General features: G+C 48.7%; 2 protein-coding genes across 3 annotated transcripts in view; one reads left to right on the top strand and one right to left on the bottom strand.

Annotated features, from left to right (window-relative positions):
* CUL9 (cullin 9) overlaps positions 1-6831 on the top strand; it is a 44031-nt gene extending 37200 nt beyond the window's left edge. For both annotated transcript variants that reach the window (XM_049892619.1, XM_049892626.1), the window contains 10 exons: positions 2733-2873; positions 3020-3184; positions 3420-3583; positions 3931-4024; positions 4550-4624; positions 4749-4859; positions 5025-5142; positions 5525-5658; positions 6316-6392; positions 6472-6831. In XM_049892619.1, the coding sequence (XP_049748576.1) occupies positions 2733-2873; positions 3020-3184; positions 3420-3583; positions 3931-4024; positions 4550-4624; positions 4749-4859; positions 5025-5142; positions 5525-5658; positions 6316-6392; positions 6472-6679 (1287 nt within the window). In that variant the 3' untranslated portion in view covers positions 6680-6831. The remainder of the gene's footprint in view (positions 1-2732; positions 2874-3019; positions 3185-3419; positions 3584-3930; positions 4025-4549; positions 4625-4748; positions 4860-5024; positions 5143-5524; positions 5659-6315; positions 6393-6471) is intronic.
* Positions 6832-7261: 430 nt separating this feature from the next.
* DNPH1 (2'-deoxynucleoside 5'-phosphate N-hydrolase 1) lies at positions 7262-11167 on the bottom strand. The gene is made up of 4 exons (XM_049892637.1): positions 10929-11167; positions 7979-8047; positions 7679-7789; positions 7262-7507 (listed from the first exon to the last, which is right to left on the bottom strand). Exons 1-4 carry the CDS (start codon positions 11128-11130, stop codon positions 7359-7361), a joined length of 531 nt encoding a protein of 176 aa, XP_049748594.1. The 5' UTR covers positions 11131-11167; the 3' UTR covers positions 7262-7358.
* Between the last annotated feature and the right edge of the window lie 10055 nt (positions 11168-21222).

The following is a 21222-nucleotide window of genomic DNA, read 5'->3' on the forward strand; positions in this document are numbered from 1 at the left end:
GTGGCTTGAGAGCTAATAGTAACAGCAGCTAATACTTATGGAGGATTAGTTCTGGGCCAGGCATTGTGCTGTTTTACATGCATTATTTTACTTAATTCTCATGATAGTTCAATGAGGTAGGTATTTTTATTATCCCTGTGTTACAGATGATAGATTGAGATACCTGGAGGTGCAGTAGTCTGCCCAAGGTCAGGATTTGAACTTTGGTAGTCTCATTTCAGGTCCCTGGGTGGTACAGTTCAAATTCACTCAGCAATACCACAGAAGAAAGGCCTGATGGTCTACTTCTGTGAGATGCTAACCACTGAAAAGCCCATGGAGCTCAGTTCTACTCTGAAACATGTGGGGCCCCATGAGTCAGAATCGACTCCCCTGCAACTAGGTTTGGGTGTTTTTTTTTTTATTTGAGTCTCACTTCAGGGCTCTCTCTCCACACTCCTGTGATAAGTATCTTGATGAAGATCCAATTGGGTAATGTCCTAGGAAGCACCTGAGGATAGGGGCAGGGCTGAGGGCTTGTCAGGTACTTTAGACTGGGCAGTCGGGAAGGCCTGTCTGAGGAGGTGATCTGGGGAAGCGTGTTCTAAAGCCAGGGAACAGCAAGCTCAAAGGAGCGGAGCTCGGTGGCCGAAGCACCGTAGGTGATGGGCAGTGGTAAGAGAGGAGGTTAGAGAGGTGGGCACCCCAGGGCCAGGTTGGTGGGATTGGCAGACGGTGGGTTTTGCTTTGTGGGAGCCCATTGGTGGGCTTTACGTAGGGGGGTGATGCCTGATTTGTGTTTTTTAAAAAATCACTTTGGCCTTTCAGTGAAGACGATGCTTGGGTGAAACAAGAGTGAAGCAGGAACACCTGTTAGGAGGCTTTTGTGAAAAGAGGCAAGAGTTGGTGGTAGTTGGGACTAAGAGGCAGTGGTAAAGAGAGGAGTGGACAGATTTGGGATACGTTTGGAAGTAGAGTTGCAGGGTTCGGTGGATTAGATGTGGGCCTTAGGAAAGAGAATCAAGGACGGTTCCTGCATGTCTGACCTGAGCATTTGGGTGGATGGAAAGTGTCCTCTTTTACTGGGTGGGGGAAATGTTGGGGTCGCAGGTGGGGGTGAAGAGCAGGTGTTAAAGGGGAAATGAAATCTGTTTTGACCATGGGATGTTTGAACTGCTCGTTGGACACCTGTGGAGATTGGCAAATGGACCTTGGAGTTTTGAATTTGAATTAAGCAGAGAGGCTTGGCTGGCATCACCCAGACAGGGAGAAGCAGGGCCGGGGCACTAAGCGCTGAGGCGCTGCACCCTGTAGAGATGTACAGACAGGGAGCCCAAAAACGTGACAGAGAAAGACAGGCTGTGTGACAAAGTCCCAGCCAGGGAGGAGCCTGGTGAGTAAGTCATAGCTGAGTGGCCCAGATGGCAATGCAGAAGTCAGAGAGGGGCAGCCCTGGGGTCTGGCGTCAGCCCAAGCCTGGAGCGGCAGGCAGAACCTGCAGAGGACGGGGGGTGGGGAGAGCACAGGGGAGAGCAGAAGCCAAGAGCAGGCCCAAAGCAGAGGGGCTCCACAGGGGAGTGAGGGGTCCAGACCCAGACCCATTCAGGGATTTTGTCCTACAGTGCAGTGTCTCCCATCTCAGCTGCAAGCACCCTGAGGCACCTGTGTGCTTGCAAGCTTGAGGTCTGCATTTGGAGAAATTTCCCATTTTATCTGAAAAAATGCAAGAATTTTGTATTCAGCTTCCCAATTTATCTAGGTTTGTTTCAATATAAAAAGGTTTTGTTTTGTTCTAGTCTTTTCTTTCAAGTAAAAATAGTCCAATAAGGTACTTCGTATTTACCCTGTAGCATCGATACTACAGATACTCCTTCTCTCCTGGTGGTTCAGAGCCGTCATTCTGAGAGGTGCCGCAGTAGATAATGTGAGGGGAAGGGGTCGTCACTGGATAACGTGAGGGCAAGGGGTCATCAATGGAGAGTTTGAGGAGCCTCAGGCTGCTATCATGCTCATAGCAGATGGATTGAGTGGGGAGAGTCAGGAGGTAGGACGGCCATTTATCAGGACAGGCTCTTGCAGTGGTTTGGGGGTGAGGGGATAATGGCCTGACTTTTTTTTAGGGCAGGGCAGTGATATGGGAGCAAATGAAGGATCCAAGAGACATGGAGGTTCTGATGCTGGTGACCAGGGCAGCACTGGTACCCTCCATCAGGGTTTGGGGACTGCAGTGGGCAAGCCTGTTTTGTGAAGAGACTGAGGCATGAGTCTGGGGAGATGGGAACATCCAGACAGAGGCGGTGGAGATAAGCAAATAGAGTGCAGAGGGTGACCACAGCTGCGTTTGCGTTTGTGGTGTCAGGAGGCCAGCCACCCAGAGGGAAAAGGTGACCCCCTGCCCCAGGCCTTCTTTCTCTCTGACCTTCTTACTCTCTCTGAGTCAATCTTAGAACTCGAATCTAGTTTCTTCTCCTTTTTCTTTATTCTCTTTTACCCATTCTGTGTTCATCCCAAAAGTAATTAGGCTAGTAATACCCCAGCCCACACATCCTCAAAACCAATCCCAGGAAAACCCATGAAAGCCGGAAAGATTAGGGTTGGTTTTGAAGCTGATCTAGAAGCAGGCTTGTCTCTGGCCTTTCAGATGGTCGTGGAGGGGAGGGATGGGGCAGGATCCTAGGCTGGTCTACAGGACACCTTCATCTCATGCTGCTCCCATGCCACCTCTGAGCAACCCCTTGTCTGTCCCTCCCCAGTCTTGCTGGAATGAGTATCTGACAACTCGAATTGAGCAGAACCTCGTGCTGAATTGCACTTGCCCCATTGCCGACTGCCCTGCCCAGCCCACGGGGGCCTTCATTCGTGCCATCGTCTCCTCTCCAGAGGTCATCTCCAAGGTATCCACTCTCCTCCAAGAGAGCCTCCAGCACAGAGCCGAAGGGGCAACCCAGGGAGTGGGCTGACATGCAGGGCGCTGGGAAGTAAGGGAGGGGCTGGCATCCTGGAGAGCCATGCCCTCACCCCTGGCACCTATGTCCCACAGTACGAGAAGGCCCTCCTGCGTGGCTATGTGGACAGCTGCTCCAACCTGACCTGGTGCACCAACCCCCAGGGCTGCGACCGCATCCTATGCCGCCAGGGCCTGGGCTGCGGGACGGCCTGCTCCAAGTGTGGCTGGGCCTCCTGCTTCAGCTGTAGCTTCCCTGAGGTGGGTGCCCATCCAGCCCTGACCGTGAGCAGGGATTCACACAGCTCCCTTTCTCACCCCCGCTGCCACACACACAGACTCTGACTTGTCCTCTCTCACCCCTTGCACCCAGTGAAACGCTTTTAGGTACCCCCCAGATGTGGCCTGTGCCTTCTCCCTCCCTCTCACCCATGCTCTCCAGCAGTTCCATCCTCAGTAAGGGCCCTGTGTGTCTTCACTGCCCCTTCTACTCTAGGCGCACTACCCCGCCAGCTGTGGCCACATGTCTCAGTGGGTCGATGATGGCGGCTACTACGATGGAATGAGCCTGGAGGCCCAGAGCAAGCACCTGGCCAAACTTATCTCCAAGCGCTGTCCCAGCTGTCAGGCTCCCATTGAGAAGAACGAGGGGTGTCTGCAGTAAGAAGGGGGTACTGTGGGCAGTGAAGTGGTCAAAGGGCAAACGGGAGGTCTGAGAGGGTAAGAAGATGGGCAGTGGGGAAGGGGCAATGAGGATTAGCAAACAGGGCAGTCACTCAGCCACCCTCACACGGCACCCCCCAGAGTGATTCCCTGGATCTTAATGTTCCTTGTCCTGCTTTAGTCTACACTGCCTGGGGGAATGCAGAGGCAAGTATGCATTCAGTAGGGATGGCATGGGAAGGGGACAGAGACCAGGGCATCTTCAGTGCCCTCCAGGGCCTTGGCATTCCTGGTCCAGCCCTGCCAGAGTCAGGAGCCCTCTGACGAGTGAGCTTCCTCCATAGCATGACCTGTGCCAAATGTAACCATGGATTCTGCTGGCGCTGCCTCAAGTCCTGGAAGCCAAATCACAAAGACTACTACAATTGCTCTGCCATGGTAAGGGGTGGGCACTGGATAAGGCGGAGGACCGCAATTAGTTGGGATGGGATGTTCAGCCCTGGACAAAAAGGCTTTGTGTCCAGAGCAGCCACCCAGCTGCTGGGACAAAGGCTCAGTGCGGAGAAGACAAGCACCTGGGGCTACAAGGGCTGGGAGTTCTGTACAAGGTGATTTGTCCACAGGGCCGTTCAGCTCCAGAATAGGACTCTTATACTGCAGTGGCTACAGAGAGGGCGGGAGGACTGGGCATCCTCAGGGAGGCACCAGGCCAGAGCAGAGACAAGCAAGGACTCTGGAGGCAGATCCTGTCCCCACTACTCTGTGTGGCTTTGGGCGAGTCAGTTTATGTCTCCAGGCCTCAGCGTCCTTATCTCTAAAAGGGGATAACAAGAGCACCTACCGCACACAGTTACGAGGATCAGATGAAGAAACCTAAGTGAAGTGCAGAAGGGCCTCCATAAATGGTGGCTGTTATACTGATTCACCTCATCTTGCCCAAGCCAAGCACCATGTCCTTCCCAGGTCAGCAAAGCCGCTCGCCAGGAGAAGCGGTTCCAGGACTACAACGAGAGGTGCACCTTCCACCACCAGGCCCGGGTGAGCAGGCAGGAGACAGCGGGCCTGGGAGGAGGTCCGAGGACGGGAACAGCTGATGGGATGGATGGGGTGCTGTGCTGATGGGTGGGGCAGGGCTGGTGCTGATGCGCCTTCCCCTGGACAGGAATTTGCCGTCAACTTGCGGAACAGAGTATCTGCTATCCATGAGGTGCCCCCGCCGAAATCCTTCGCCTTCCTAAACGATGCCTGCCGGGGACTGGAGCAGGCTCGAAAGGTTGTGGCGGGTAGGGGACAGGAGAGGGCAGAAGAGTGTGCCACGGGGGCTGGTGGGCTTGGCTCCTTTCATCCAACATGTCTGGATGGTGGGAATGAGGAGAGGCAGGTGGGGCAGGGAGGTGCCAAACCCGGGCAATGGGAGGGCTGACTTGTGCTCCCCCAGGTGCTGGCCTATGCCTGTGTGTACAGCTTCTACAACCAGGACACTGAGTACATGGACGTGGTGGAGCAGCAGACCGAGAACCTGGAGCTGCACACCAATGCCCTGCAGATCCTCCTCGGTGAGGCCCTGCCCCAACCTGCCTGCTGCATCCTCTCTCCTGTCCTCCTCCCCGCCACCCCCCGTTCTGAGCACCCCACCCCCACCCAGACACGCGAGTGGGTAAAACTGCATCCCCCACCACCACCTCCACTTCGTCCTTTTACTCTTCTCAAGTCTTCATAGCCCGCCACCTGGCTTTTTTAAAGTACGTGCTGTGAGTGTCTTTGGGCACAGATCTCACCTGTCATTTTGTTTGATGGTGGTCTGTTCCCCAACTAGAATGGAAACTCCATGAGAGCTCTGGGCATTTGGTAGATGTCACTAGAGGTTTGTCGAAGGAAGGAGTGGATGAGAATGAAAGAAGGGGCGGCAGCCTTGTGACCCATGCCCTCTCCCTGCAGAGGAGACTCTGCTGCGGTGCAGAGACCTGGCCTCCTCGCTGCGCCTGCTGCGGGCGGACTGCCTCAACACCGGCATGGAACTGCTCCGGCGCATCCAGGAGCGGCTGCTGGCCATCCTGCAGCATTCTGCCCAGGTAGCCCCAGCCCTGTGCCTCTCCTCCTCCTGCTCTAGGGGGGAATCCAGAAGGAAAGGCCACACGGGTGAACAGAGGTTAGGAAGCCTGGGTGCGTGTCTTCATTCCCAGGCTGGCCCGTGGAGTAATGTTGGGCTCTGTCACTTACCCTCCCTGGGTCTCCAAATAAAGGGGTTGGTTATCCCAGATCAAGGGTGTTCGGCCAGGTGCTCATCAGAATCACTTGGGCGTTTTTTCCAACTCTACTTCCCAGATGTGTAGATTCAAAATCCCAGGAGTCGGGGCTAGGATTGGGATCCCCTAGAGTAAGGCATCGCTGAGCTTTTTTCTAGTTTCAACGCACTCATGTTGAGTCTATGAATCCTGCCCTCAGGGAGCTTACTGACCAGTTGGGCAGACAAAATACAAATGCACACTGTAAGCTCCTTAAGCGCAGGGGTGGTGTCCTCACCACATATCCCTGGAGACAGTCTCTGCATTAAATCACACAAAAGGCCAGGAGTCTGTGGGTGCTGCGGTGAGGGAAGGGAGAGGTGGGTGCATTCCTAGGAAGGGCCTGGCACCCCACAGGCCTTCAGAAAATGTTGGTTGAAGGAATACTAGGCACAAAGACCCACTGTCTACTCTCCTGCCCTGTATCCTTTGTCTCCTTGCCAGGATTTCCGGGTTGGTCTCCAGAGTCCATCGAGTTTAGAGGCCCGGGAGGCGAAAGGCTCCAACATGCCCGGCAGTCAGTGAGTAGGGCAGTCCCAGCCACGAGGGGGAGTGGGAGATGTCAGGCTTCCTTGGGGCTGAGTGTGGTGGCTCTCCCAGGCCCCAGGGCTCCTCGGGGCTGGAGGTGGATGAGGACGAGGAGGAGGAAGAGGATGAGGACGAGGACGACGTGCCCGAATGGCAGCAGGACGCGTTTGATGAGGAGCTGGACAATGACAGCTTCTCCTATGATGAAGAGTCTGAGAACCTGGACCGAGAGACTTTCTTCTTTGGGGATGAGGAGGAGGATGATGAGGCCTATGACTGAGGGGCCAGACACAGGGAGCACCTGGGGCCACCAGAGTCATGGGGCTGAGGGCGGGGAGGGGACCTCACCCTCTCCCGCTGTTCTTGGGTGGAGCCTGACTCCCAGGGTCTGTGACACCTTCTTCTTCTGTTTACTGAATAAACTTTTTTCACATACCTTTCAGGAAGTGGGCTAGGCAGCTTCACCAAGGGCCAGGTTCAAATCCCTCTCACCCCACCCCCCCATAACCCTCCTCATTCTTTGCTGTTTTCTGTAAACCTCTAGACTGTTCTGTCCTCAGGGAAGGACCCAAAACTGATAAAGGGAAATGAAGGCCAACATGTACAGGGCCAGGTACAGACGGCCACTGTCCCGACCCAGCCGTTTCAGAGGAGACAGAGCGAGGCACAGCCATCCCCGCTATCAGCCTTCCCCAGAACTCATCAGTGTTCCTGGTCGGGGCTTGAGGGTACTAGGAGGTGTCCTTCTCTTGGGGGCCTACAAACTTTTGAAAGGTCTCTACAGCTTAAAATGAAGTGGGGTACTGAGGATATTAGAGGACCTGCCCACCCCCCAACCACATATACAGACATAAAATTAGAATTTTAAACATATCTTTTAATTCAGTACTGGGACTAAGATCAGGAATGGTATTAGAGCAGTGTCTGGGACCAGAAGAACTGAATAAAGTGGGATTAAGTCAAGCAGTTGGGTCATGGGAGGCAGCCACGTGCTGGAGAGGTGCAGCCTCGAAGTATCGATCCAGCATGGCCTCCACCTCTGCCTCTTCATAGTCCCACACCTGAAACTGCGAGCTGTCAGCTGCTCCCCGGATCATGGCTGAAAGCACTGGGAAGGGTAGAGGAAGGTGACGCCTCCTCCCTCCATGTCCCCCCAACCCCAGTTCCTCCTGTCCTTTGTTGGGGGTTGTATTCAGAGCCCAATAAGGTAGGAGATGAGAGATGGGTGCCCAGAATGCTGGAGAGGGAGGGGTGGCCATCCAGGGCTTGGAGTGCTCACCTCGGCCAGACTGTGGGCGAAACAGGCACAGGATTCGCTTGTTGAGAGCCACGGCCCGGCCCAGCTCATAGCCAACACCCAAGGATGGCTGCGTCACTTCTGCTACAACCACTGGGAAGAAAGAGGAGACTGAGAAAAAGGCCCCGTATCTGTGGCACTTGGGGCTTGTAAGGAAGAGGTGTCAGAGTCTGGTGGTGGTGAGAGGGGAGCTCGAGGGAGACCCTTCTGGGTATGAAGGCAGGGATGTCCAGGGAAGCCATCACCCCAGAGGAGTTTGTGGGTCAAGGGAGCAGCACTCACCATCTGCCTGCTTCAGCCAGGCCAGGTCCCGGTCATGGATGAGTGTGTCACCTCCAGCAGCCTCCTCCCCTGGGGTGGAGGGAATGCTGGTCAAGGGTGAGCACCCATTCTCAGTACTCAGGAATTCTCCTCTGCCCTCACTGCACCCCCATATCCACCCACCTGGGGGAGAGGGACTTGTACTCGACAACCTTCAAGGGCCCTCCCAACACAAAGATCCCAGGAAGAGGAGTGAGGAAATGGAATATCCTCAAGAAAAAAATCACTCCTGTGCCAGATGGGATGTGTGATTACAGCCAGATGAGCAATATAGATGAGATTAAGGGAAGGACTAATTCACGGTGGGCCTGGGTGATTAGGGAAAGGTGCATTGATGTTTGGCTCTGAGGTGGAGAGGGGTAGGGAGAGCATCCCAGGTGGGGTAAATGGCAGGCAGGAGACTAGCCTGTATAAGGAAACGATGGAGAACAACAATTTAGCAGTTCTTAAGCTTTGGTGGGTCCCAGAATTACCTGGAAAACCTGGTAAAAACACAGAGACTCAGGTACCAACGAGCCTGGTTCTCTGTGCCTTCATGAGGTCTCCACGCACCAATTCTGATCCACACTTAGGTTTGAGAACCACTGCCCTAAGGCAAAGCATGACCAGTAGGAAGTGGTGGGACAAAGGTGAGACTCGGGCCAGAGGGTGAGGATCTCCTAGTTCCAGCTTGATTAACAATGGTAAGGTCCACCGCCCATCTGCATCAGAGCTGAATCACTGGAGAGCTTGCTAGCTAAAAATGCAGATTCTAAGGCTTGATCCTAGACTGCTGTATGTTAGGATTATGGGGGCTGGGAAATACGCATTTTAAACACGCTCCCCCCGATGATACTCGGGCACACTAAAGATCCAGAACTACTAGGCAGGAGTGGATATACCATGACAGTAAGGAAGCTTAAGGTGCAGGATCCCTTGCTTGCACAGGCCTTCCCAAGGCCCTAGCAATTTTGTAATTTTGTCTTAAAAAGGTCTCCCAAAATTGCTTTAGACCCCACAAAACCTGGATCTGCCCCTGGCTAGAGCAATGGGGACCACTTAAGTTTTTCTGAGCAGAAGTGTAAGAGCGCTAGGCACAATTTTCAAACTGCAAGGGTCAGAGAGATTCAGGACCAGTGGATCAAAGCTGTGCTTTAGAGAGACCCAGGAGCAACCACACTGTAACAGAGGATGTTAGAAGAATGAGGACGGTCAGCACAACGAGATGGTGCCTGGCTACAACCACTGACTGCCCTGACAGGGATCACAATAGAGGGTCCGGGAAAGAGCAGGAGAAAAATGTAGAACAAAATTCTAACTCACAAAAAAAGGCCAGACTTACTGGGCTGACAGACTGGAGAAACCCCGAGAGCATGGCCCCCGGATGCCCTTTTAGCTCAGTTATGAAGTCACTTCTCAGGTTCACCCTTCAGCCAAAGATGGACTGGCCCATAAAACGAGACTAAAGGGGACACCAGCCCAGGGGCAAGGACTAGAAGGCATGAGGGGACAGGAAAACTGGTAATAGGGAACCCAAGGTCAAGAAGGGCCAGTGTTGACATGTCGTGGAGTTGTTAACCAATGTCATGAAACAATGTGTACTAACTTTAATGAGAAGCTAGTTTTGTAAACCATCTAAAGTACAATAAAAAAGGAATGGGGACTGTCAGGGTCTAAGAGGGCTTGCCGAAAAAAAGGGGAAAGCAGGAGGATGAGCTTCATTTCAATTGAGGGAACATATGCTGAACCACATTTTGCAGTTTTAAGACAGTGGTGGGTCTCCCACCCAATGCTATCCAGTAGGCTGAAAGGTGGTGAAAACTATCAAGAACTGGTAGCCACCTGGGGGGAGCTGAGCCCCACGACATGCTCAGTGGAGAGTCTATGAAGGAGGAAGGTTGAGTGGTTAGAAAAGGAGATTTTGTTATGTCACCAAAGGCAAGGAAGAAACAGTTGACAGGAGCCAACTGGGTAGAGAGCCTCGAAGGCATAGCCACCCGGAGGCAGTAGGTTTAGACCCCGTTCAATACCTCCCACCAGAGTCAGCTCTGCTGTTTTTTTTGCGAGCTCAGATTTTCAAAGCACCCAAGCCACATATGTAAAGACCACATGTCTGCCTTGAGCATTGTGTCCTTTTAAGAACTATATGGGATCAAACTGACAACAGCAACTAGAAAGATCGGACAGGCCACTTAAGTGGCTGAGAGTTTACCTTAATGGGGGCAGAGCAATTCAGACAAGGGGGTGAGAATGGTTTGAAAATGTCATCAATCTAACTGAATTGTACGTGTACATGTAGAAACTGTTGAATTGGTGTATGTTCTGCTGTGTATATTTTCAACAACAAAAAGATTATATAACAACAAAATTACATACATATACACACACACATATATATATAAAAATAAAAGACCACATAAGCAAAGACAAACACAAAGATGTGACCCCAGTCCGCACAGAGCCAGGGAGGTAAAGGCCCAGACAATGCCTGAAAATACCAAAGTGTGACCCAAACTATGTTCAGAGGATGAAAAACGAGGGAGAGGAGGCCAGCCAGTGAGGTGGGAACTGGGCAGAGGTGGGAATTGCGCACAGTGCAGCTGACCCACCCTACAAACGCCCCGGCAGGAGCTGAAGAAAGTTCTACAAGATGGAACTAAAAGTCAAGATAATACCGGAATTATAAATTGGGGTCACACCGCAAATGTATTAAGACACACGCGGCCCTGAGCCCTGGCCTCGTCCCGCTCTAGGGCAACGACGCTAGATGGAGCACCCGGGGCAAGAGGGCGGGCTCCCGGCAGTGGAGACGCGCCGCGGGGTCACGGGCGGTCACCGCCTGCGGGGATTGCAGTTGCGGTGCAGATGGACCGAGACCTGGTCCCACTCCCGCTCCCGCCGGCCTGTCCCACCCGGGCCCCGATGGCCTCACCGCGCGCGCCCAGCTCGGCGGCCGTCACGTGCTCGGTGAGCACTACTCCGAAGCGCCGCAACCGTGAGACGATCCGTTCGTACAGCGCCCTGTCCTCGCGTCCGCCGCGGATGCTTCCGCAGAAGTACAGGGCCCGGCGGTCCGGCTCGCCCAACTCCCCCGGCTCTCCGCACTTCCGCGCTCCGGCCACCGCCGCCGCCATCGCCGCCGCCACCGCCACGGTTCACCACGCACCGCCAGGGGGCGCCAACCCGCGGCCACCGTGACCTGCCATCCCGATGGGGGACGCATCCTGAGCAGGGTCCTCGGCCCGGAAGTGTTTACATCTGTGAAATGGGAATGACCCGATGGGGAGTATCGTGTCACCATGCAGGCGCTGTCTATCTCCAGCTGGGACCCTCTCGCGAACGCATCACTCCCCATCCCTCTGGACTTCTCAATCGGCTCCCTGGTTTTCCCTACCCCACCCGCTTCTGCAGCTCCATCCTTCTTCCAGTGGCGCATGTCCACTTCTCACTGTGCATATTGCCTCCTAACAGGTCTCGCCACTTTCCTAAAAAAATAAAACCAAACCGTTGCCATTGAGTCAATTCCGACTCAGTGACCCTATTGGACAGAGCAGAACTGCCCAGTAGGGTTTCCAAGGCTGTAGTCTTTACAGAAGCGGACTGCCACATCTTTCTCTAAGGAGCAGCTGATGGGTTCAAGCAGACCTTTCTGATAGCAGCAAGCACTTTAACCACTGAGCCACCAGGGCTCCTTCCCCACTTCCCTACTGAAGTAGTGAAAATGTTTTTTTCTTTAGTGTTTTAATATTAGGGAGAATATATTTTCTCATTTGTTTTAATATAGCTGTGATTAATCTCTAGTCCTTGGAAAAATGGTGCAGGCTCTGTTCAAAATATAGCTGAACAGCCTGTTCCCCTCTTAAACATAACAAACACCCTAATACCTTACAACATATTTTCCCTTATTCGAAATAGGCGATTGAGAGATTGACATGGCTAATGCCATAATGATGCTCTAAGTAATCTCTAAACATTTTTTAATTGCACCAGCTGCACTGGTCTCCTCCGAAGGGGTGCGGAACTCTCTCAGCTCCTGTGGCTTTGATGTCTCCTTTCTTTGTTGTCTTGAGAAACGGCCTTCAGCCTGCAAAGCGACAGGAAGGTTTGCTTTCTTGCTCCCTATCTCAGCCACAGTGGACTTGGTAAAACAGCCCCACTAGCCGAGAGATTCTTACCAGAGTTTTTCAGCCTGTTATAAATATACTGATTAGAGTCCAGGTGCCTGACATGTTTATCTTTAGTTTAATAAAGAGTTTTTGTCGTTGTTTTGTGATGTATAAGACCATCTGTGAACTACTGTGCTCAAAACATTAGGTAACTGTGATCTTTTCTGTATAAAACCCTCCCATCAACCCTTTAGGGCAGACAGAATTTGGGAGAAATTTAACCCCCTCTGTCTCTTGAATACCGGTATTCAATAAAGCCTTCTTACTGCTTACCTCCTCCTGTGTCAGTACTGGCTTTGCGGCAGGCAGCTCGAACCCGCAATTTGCGGTAACACTACTACAGTTAATCCTTCGCTCAGAAGCCAGACTGACTCTATGAACACTTAGATTATGACCTGCCTCTGCTCAAAATCCTCTAGTGGCTCCCATCCCACTTTGGGCAAAAATCAAAAGTCCCACACGGCCCCATAGACTTCTTACCTCTCCAATCCCAGTTCCTATTACTTTTCCCCAGCCACGCTGGCTTCCTGGCTGTTCCTCAAACATGCCAGCCATGCTCTCACCTCAGAGCCTTTGCATCTACTGTTACCTCTGCCTCCCAAATAGCTTCATGGCTCATTACCTCGCCTCCTTCAAGTCTTGGTTTATATAGGTCACCTTCCCTGACCACCCAGTTTAATATTGCAGCCTCCCATCCCCCATGACTCTCTATCACTGTTCCCAGCCTTGCTTTTTCTCCTTCTCATATGCCATATCATTTATTTTGTTGTATGTCTTTCTATATCCATTAGAATGTAAGTTCCTAGGAGGGAGGGGATTTTTGTCTTTTTTGTTCACTGCTGTATCGCTGGCTTCTAGAACTGTGCCTGGCACGTACGAAGCATTTATCAAATATTTGTCAAATGAATGAGTGGATTAAGTGAGATGATATATTTGACAGCTCTGTGAATCAGAATCAACTCGATGGCACATAACAACAACATATTTGACAGCCCTCTATAATCTGCTGAGCCCCATGATGGGCTAATAAAAGCAGTATCTTCAGGGAAACAGGCAAACAGCCCACCATTGTTCACCAGTAATAATAATGATTTCCCCCTCATTTCATCATGAAAAATAACAAAAACAAATAACCAAAAACTTCACATGGAATAGTGGAAAGTGCGCCCCCAGAGGAAAGCACCATCAGTGGTTTCCTCTGTATTCTTCCTGAGTAAGAACTATTGAAATACCGAAGTGTGGAGTTACAGAGAAGACACAAGAGTAATTTTTTTTTTTTCTTAATGCTAAGCTATAGAGACACAGCAATTTCAGGGTATTCCTGTCCACTGATGGGCCCAGCCACAGATAACACAGATGTGGGGCAACATATATACACAGCTGTGCATAATGCCCACACAGACGCTCGCTTGCGCTCTGTCTCTCATCTTTAGGAAGGATGCTTTGTGTGTCAGACAGAGGTTGACTTCATGAGTAACCTCTTTAACCCTCCTATCCTTACTCACACCTTCCTTCGAGCTCTCCTCCCGGGTAAGGAACACACACACGCAGAAGTACACACAGAGCATCTTGTTTCTGCCTCTGTGCCTTTAAAAAATGATGAACCAAACCCCCTTCTCTCTGGGCTCACACCTCTGAAGTGGCAGGCATTCCTTTCTGCCTCAGGTGGAAGGGAAGTAGAAGAGTTTTTTTTTTTTAGGTCTGAAGAGCAATGGATTGATTTTATTTTTATTATTGTACTTTAGATGAAGGTTTACAGATCAAACTATCTTCTCGTTAAACAATTAGTACACATATTGTTTTGTGACATTGGTTACCAACCCCACAACATGTCAACTCTTTGTCTTTCTTGACCTTGGGTTCCCTATTACCAGCTTTTCTGTCCCCTCCTGCCTTATAGTCCTTGCCTAGAAGGGATATTTTGTCTGTTTTTCAGATGGGAGACTGCACCCTGAGATTGGTTCTATATCCATTGTCACTTAGGTGAGGATGCAGAACCGGGAATGGCTGGCAGCTCAGGCTTTCAGGCTTGAAACAGAGAGGCCCTAGTTGGAGGAACAGGGCACTAGGTGATGGGATGGGGGAATGAGGGCGCTGGGCAGTGGAGAGAAGTATGTGATAGGAAAATATCTCACCAGATATCAGGAGTCCAGAATTGAGTCCTGGTTCAGTTACTAAATAACTCTGTCACCTTGGTCAAGTCCCTTAAACCCTCTGAGTCTCAGCTTCCTCATCTGTAAAATTGGTAAGAAATGTTATTCTGTCTTTCTCACCTGGTGTGAGTATGGTACAAGTGAGATAAAGTATGTGAAGACCAGATACACCAGCTTCAATTAAGTAGACTCTGACTCATGGTGACTGCTTGTGTTGCAGAGTAGAACCAAGCTCACAGGGTTTTCATAGCTGTGACCTTTTGGAAGCAGATCTCCAAGCTTTTCTTCCAAGGTGCTTCTGAGTGGGTTTGAAAAGCCAGTCTTTCAATTAGTAGCCTAGCACTTAACCATTTGTACCATCCAGGGACCCCAGGTATGTGAAAGCCCATTGCAAAACCCACCACCAAAAAACCACTGCCGTTGAGTCGGTTCCGACTCGCTATACAAATGTCATTGTTCAGTTCAACAAAAATTGTTTTTCTTTTTATTATGGAAAATGTCAAACTTTATTTTTGTATGTGTGCTTTAAGTGAAAGTTTACAGTACAAGTTAGTTTCTCATACAAAAATTTATACACATATTGTTATGTGACCCTAGTTGCGCTCCCTGTAACATGACAGCACGTTCCTCCTTTCCACCCAGGGTTTCAGGTGTCCATTCACCCAGCCCCTGTCCCTTTTGCCTTCTCATTTTGCCTCCGGATAGGAGCTGCCCATTTAGCCTCATGTATCCACCTGAGTAGTTTTTTTTTTTTTTTTTTAATCCACCTGAGTTAAGAAGCACTCTGTTCACTAGTATCATTTCATGTCTTACAGTCCAGTCTAATCTTTGTCAAAAGAGCTGGCTTCGGGAATGGTTTCAAGTCTGGGCTAACAGAGAGTCTGGGGGGCCATGTCTTCTGGGTTCCATCCAGTCCCAGTCAGAACATTAAGTCTGGTCTTTTTACTAGAATTTGAGCTCTGCACCTCACTTTTCTCCTGCTCTATCAGGAACTCTTCTGTTGTGTTCTCTGTCAGGACGGTCATTGGTAGCCAGGCACCATCTAGCTCTTGTCTCAGGCTAGTGGAGTTTCTGGTTTATGTGGCCCTTTCTGTCTTTTGGGCTAATATTTTCCTTGGGTCTTTGGTGTTCTTCATTCTCCTTTGCTCCAGGTGAGTTAGGAGTAATTGATGCATCTTAGATGACCGCTTGCTAGTTTTTAAGGGAAAATGTCAAACTTACACACTCGTAGAGAGAATAGTAAAAGACCACATATTATATGATGCCATTTAAATGAAATGTCCAGAAAAGGCATATTTACAGAGGCAGAAAGCAGATCAATGCTTGCCTAGGACTGGGGCTGGGTGTGGCAGCAGGAATTGACTACAGAGGGCACAAGGAAACTTTGTGGGGTGATGGAAATATTCTGAAACAGGGTTGTAGTGCTGGCTGCACAACTCCATACAGTCACTAAAAATTATTAAATTCATGTTTCTCTGTCTTCTGTGTTTCCTATAATTTGGTGTTGGATCTAGAGGCTTGATCATATTCAGATTCAATTTTTTGGCAAGACTACTTCACAGGTGGTGGTGTGTACTTCCATCAGGGGGCACTTAGTGCCTGGATGTCTCTTTTTATGTTAGCAACCATTGATGCTTAATGCCTAGATTCATTCTTTCATTCATGGTACAGATCAGTAAATAGCTGTTTATTGTAAAATAAAACCCAGCTACAGAAAAGCACCTGAAACAAATGAATTATTATAAGACAAACACTCTTGTAACCACCACCCATGTCAAGAAATAGATCCTCAGCTACCCAGAAGCTTCAATGTGCCTCATCCTAATCACAGCCCTCTTCCTCCCCCTCAAAGTGACTGCTCTCCTTACTTCTGTAGTAAGGATAAAAAGAACATAAAGAAATTTCCGTATGTTTCTTTATGGTTTTATCACCCAAATGTGGATCCTTAGACACTATGGCTTGATCATACCCATTTTTTAATATGTCTTTTAAGTCTCTTTTAATCTACAGGTTGGGGACACATTTTTTTTAAACATTGATTTTGTGTGAGATGCTCATTGGATGCTAAAGGAGCTACGAAAGGAGTAGAGCCTGAGATTTTAGACTCTATTTGGTTTTGGGAAAGGCCAGTCTTAACACAAGGACAGGAGAAGTCAGATTGTGCTATGCAGTGACGCGCAAGAAGTTGAGCGATTCAATGAAGGCAGAAATCGAGACATCTGGAGGATTCCTTTCAGTTTACCCTCAAACTCCTGTCCTTTAACACCCACATGAAATGTCTGCTTCTAGCCAAGAGGGAGTAACAGGGACCAGATTCGCCCTCCCACCTTTAACAACTAAAAAATTAGGTTATGCAAAACAATGATTTTCAAACATTGGACATCAGGCAGTGTCATGGATTGAATTGTGTCCCCCCAAAATATGTGTCAACTTGGTTAGGCCATGATTACCAGTATTGTGTGGTCACCCATTTTGTGATTGTAATTTTATGTTTAAGAGGATTAGGGTGGGATTGTAACACTCTTACTAAGGTCACATCCAATGTAAAGGGAGTTTCCCTGGGGTGTGACCTGCACCACTTTTGCCTTACAAGAGATAAAAGGAAAGGGAAATAAGCAGAGTGGGGGGACTTCATACCACCAAGAAAGTAGCACTGGGAGCAGAGTGTGTTCTTTGGACTGGAAATTCCTGTGCTGAGAAGCACCTAGACCAAGGAAAGACTAATAACAAGAACCTTCCTCCAGAGACAACAGAAAAAGCCTTCCCCTGGAGCTGATGCCCTGAATTTGGACTAGTAGCCTACTAGACTGTGAGAGAATAAATTTCTCTTTGTTAAAGCCACCCTCTTGTGGTATTTCTGTTATAGCAGCACTAGATGACTAAGACAGGCAGCATACGGCAATAAACCCTGAAAGACTGACAACAAGTGAGGTGAGCTTTACAATGGCCCCAGCTTACTGCCTGCAGGGAGTTTCCAGGTTCTAGTTTTTTTTAGTGCTTAGAGGAGGAACCCAGGCTGAGCCTGGCTGTTTTCTTCAGCTGAGGAGACAGGTGAGATTCCAGAGGAGCCAAGGCACTGAGAGCTTACAGGACAGAGTACAGGATAGGAGACAGAGCTCTGGAGATCTTCAGAGAGTTCCCAGGAGTAATCACCTGGGGACTGATTAGCACATGTATGTGAGGAAACTATCTGAGGTGGAGAAAGAACCATATGAAAGGAGAAATAATGATCTCTGGCGCTCACATGGGCTGGAAATAGTGCCTGTTCCCAGCAGCTGAGTTGGAAAACCTCATACTTCATGGGGCATTGGGTAAAGTATGTAGAAGAGTTTTGCCTTAGTGGTAGAGAAAAATTAGTCCTAGATTAGAGGCTGCTCTGGTCCCATACAATAAAAAGTAAAACTTGAAAGGATAAAGCTGTTTATAAGTAAATGAACTGCAACCCAGAACAAAGCTCAAGAATATTTACAGACTGCATCCCACTTTGGTGAGTGCATCTGGTGTCTTAAAAGCTTGTGAGCAGCCATCTAAGATGCATCAATTGTTCCCAACACACTTGGAGCAAAGGAAAATGAAGAACACCAAAGACACGAACAAAATATTAGCCCAAGAGACAAAAGGGCCACATAAACCAGAGACTCAATCAGCTTGAGTCTGGTTGATGGTGAAGAACTAGATGGTGCCTGGCTACCACCAATGACCACCCTGACAGGGAACACAACAGAGAGTCCCTGATGGAGCAGGGGAAAAGTGTGGAGCAGAACTCAAATTAGTGTAAAAAGACCAGACTTAATGGTCTGACTGAGACTGGAGGAACCCCCGAAGCTATGGTTCCCAGATGCTCTGTTAACCCAGAGCTAAAACCATTCCCAAAGCCCACTCTTCAGACATAGATTAGACTGGACTATAAACATAAAATAATACTCATGAAGAGTGTGCTTCTTAGTTCAAGTAGATACATGAGACCAAATGGGTGGCTCCTGTCCGTAGGTGGGATGAGAAGACAGGAAGGGACAGGAGCTGGTTGGATGGGCACAGGAAACCTGAGGTGGAAAGGGAGAATGTGCTGTTACATTATAGGGACTGCAACTAGTGTCACATAATGATATGTGTATACATTTTTGTATGAGAGATTAACTTGAGCTGTAAACTTTCACCTAAAGCATACACACACACACACAAAAAGAACATTTACAGAAATACAAAAATATCCAAGACTCAACAAAGTAAAATTCACAATGTTTGGCAACCAATCAAAAATCACCAGGTATGGAAAGAAGTAGAAAAACATGACCTATAACTAGGACAAAAATAAATTGAAACTGATCCAGAAATTATCTAGATCATAAAATTAGTAGACAAGGACTTTAAAACAGTTATTATAGCTCTATTCCACATGTTCAAGAAGCTAGAGGAAATTTGAACATGTTAAGTAGTGATATGGAAGATATTTATAAGACCCAGATCAAACTTCTAGAGATGTAAAATACAATGAAAAATACATTGGCTGGAATTAACAGCAGATTAGATGCCACAAAAGAAAAGATTAATGAACTTTAACACAAAGCAATAGGAACTATCCAAGATGACACACAGTGAGAAAAAAGACTGGGAAAAAAATAGCAAAGCATCAGTGAGCTGTGGGACAAAATTCAAGCAGGGGAATTCCTGAAAGGAAGTCCCTGAAGGAAGAGGGCGTGGTAGAAAAAATACTTGAGAAAAAAATAGGCAAAAATTTTTCCCGATTTGATGAAAAAACTACAAATCCACAGACACAAAGAAGCTCAATGAACCTCAAGCACAAGAAACATGAATAAAACTACATCAAGGCATATCATCATCAAGCAGCTTAAAACCAGTGATAAAGAGAAAATCTTAAAAGTACTCAGAGGAGTAAAAAATACATTACATACAGAGGAAAACAGATAAGGATGACTGCAGTTTTCTCATCAGAAATGCTGTAAACTAGAAGACAGTACAGCAACCTTTCTAAAGCACTGAAAGAAAGAACCTATTAACCTAGAATTCTAACGCAATACCTAGAACAGACTGTGTTTGTCCTCTACTCAAAATTACTGTTTTTTAGCAACATAAATGGCGACTATACAAGTGGACCTTGCCAGATGGAATACACAGGAATCAGATGAATGGAATCTGTGGAAAGAGATGATGGAGAAGCTCAATGTCATATCAGTCAGAATAACGCCAGGGGCTGACTGCAGAACAGATGATCAATTGTTCATATGCAAGTTCAAGCTGAAGAAAATTAAAACAAGTCCACGAGAGCCAAAATACGACCTTGAGGGTACCTCACCTGAATTCAGAGACCATCTCAAGAATAAATTTGATGCATTTGATATTAATGACTGAAGATGTGCTGTGGGATGACATCAAGGACCTCATACATGAAGAAAGCAAGAGGTCATTAAAAAGACAAGAAAGAAAGAAAAGACCAAAATGGATGTCCAGAAGAGACGCTGAAACTTGCTCTTGAACGTTGTCATGGATTCACGATTATGTACCCCCAAAATATCTGTCAACCTGGTTAGGTCATTGTGTGATTGTCCACCATTTTGTCATCTGATGTGGTTTTCCTATGTGTTGTAAATCCTATCTCCGTGACATTAATGAGATGGGATTAGTGGCAGTTATATAGACTCAATCTACAAGATTAATCTACAATTTAAGCCAATCTCTTTTTAGATATAAAAGAGGGAAGTGAGCAGGCAGGGGGACCTCATACCACCAAGAAACAAGAGTCAGGAGAATAGCATATCCTTTGGACCTGGAATCTCTGAGCTGAGAAGCTCCTCCACCAGGGAACTCCCGGCCCTGGCCCCACTTGCCCGTTGGCAAACCCCCACTAATTCTTTAAATTAAAGCTGACTCTGCCTACTCTGAGATGCCTCCCCTGACTAATCTTGAAGACTAAATGATCCTTCCTCTTTACAGCAGCCCAGCATCGTGGTTAGAAGTGTGGTCTCTGGAGCCAGGGTTTGAATGCCAGCTCTGCCACTTGCTAGCTCTGTAACCTAACGTAAGCTACTTAGCCTATCTGTATCTTAGTTTCCTCAGCTATAGAATGGGATAACAATAATACCCCTACATCATAGGGTTGTTGAAAGGATTAAATGAGTTAATATGTGTAATGTTAGAACAGTGTCTGGCAGTAGTAAATAGCGGCTGTCATTACTATTGCTATTGAAGGTGCTCAGTATGCCTTTGCTGACGGCATGAAGGATGGAAGGAGCTGGGAAAGACAAAGCGCAGAGTGTGTTCAGGGAATGTTGAGTAATCCAATCTGTCATAAGAGGAGTAGTAGCCTCTGTGGGCCCATGCTGGGAAGAGTTTTTAATGTCACAGTAAAACACGTGCATCTTATTTGGTAAGCAGTAAGAAACAATGACTGAGTTTGTCAACAGATGGGAGAAAAAAAATCAGAGGGACAGATTGAGCCAAGAGGGAGGCCTGTATGTGGTGAAGTGACAGTTACAGGTAAGGGTGCTGGATAGAAGTGCAGGGTGGTGTCAGAAGAAATGGGCATGCGGATGTTTGGGTGGATGGGGATGAGTAAAGGGAAATGAGTTTAGAGGAGAGTAACACGAACCTATGGAGGATGGAGTGGGGGAGTCAGGTGAGGCTGATGGGGACGGGTGAGGAGTGATAGGGACATGCTGGGAATGGGAAAGATAAAAGATGCTGGTGACAGGTGTGGTTGATGGGAGCAGGTAAGGAATGATGGGGTCCTGCTGGGGGATGGGGTCAAGTGAATGGCAGGGACCAATGAGGAGAACCTGAGAGCTGGGGCGGGACCATCCAAGAGGGAGTCCTAGGGCTGGACGAGTTAAGAGAGGGTCAAGGTAGAATGTGATGTCAGAGAAGCGGCGGTGATGTAAGAGCTGGGGCG

Source organism: Elephas maximus, chromosome 1 (genome assembly GCF_024166365.1).
Source record: "Elephas maximus indicus isolate mEleMax1 chromosome 1, mEleMax1 primary haplotype, whole genome shotgun sequence".
NCBI lineage: Eukaryota > Metazoa > Chordata > Mammalia > Proboscidea > Elephantidae > Elephas > Elephas maximus.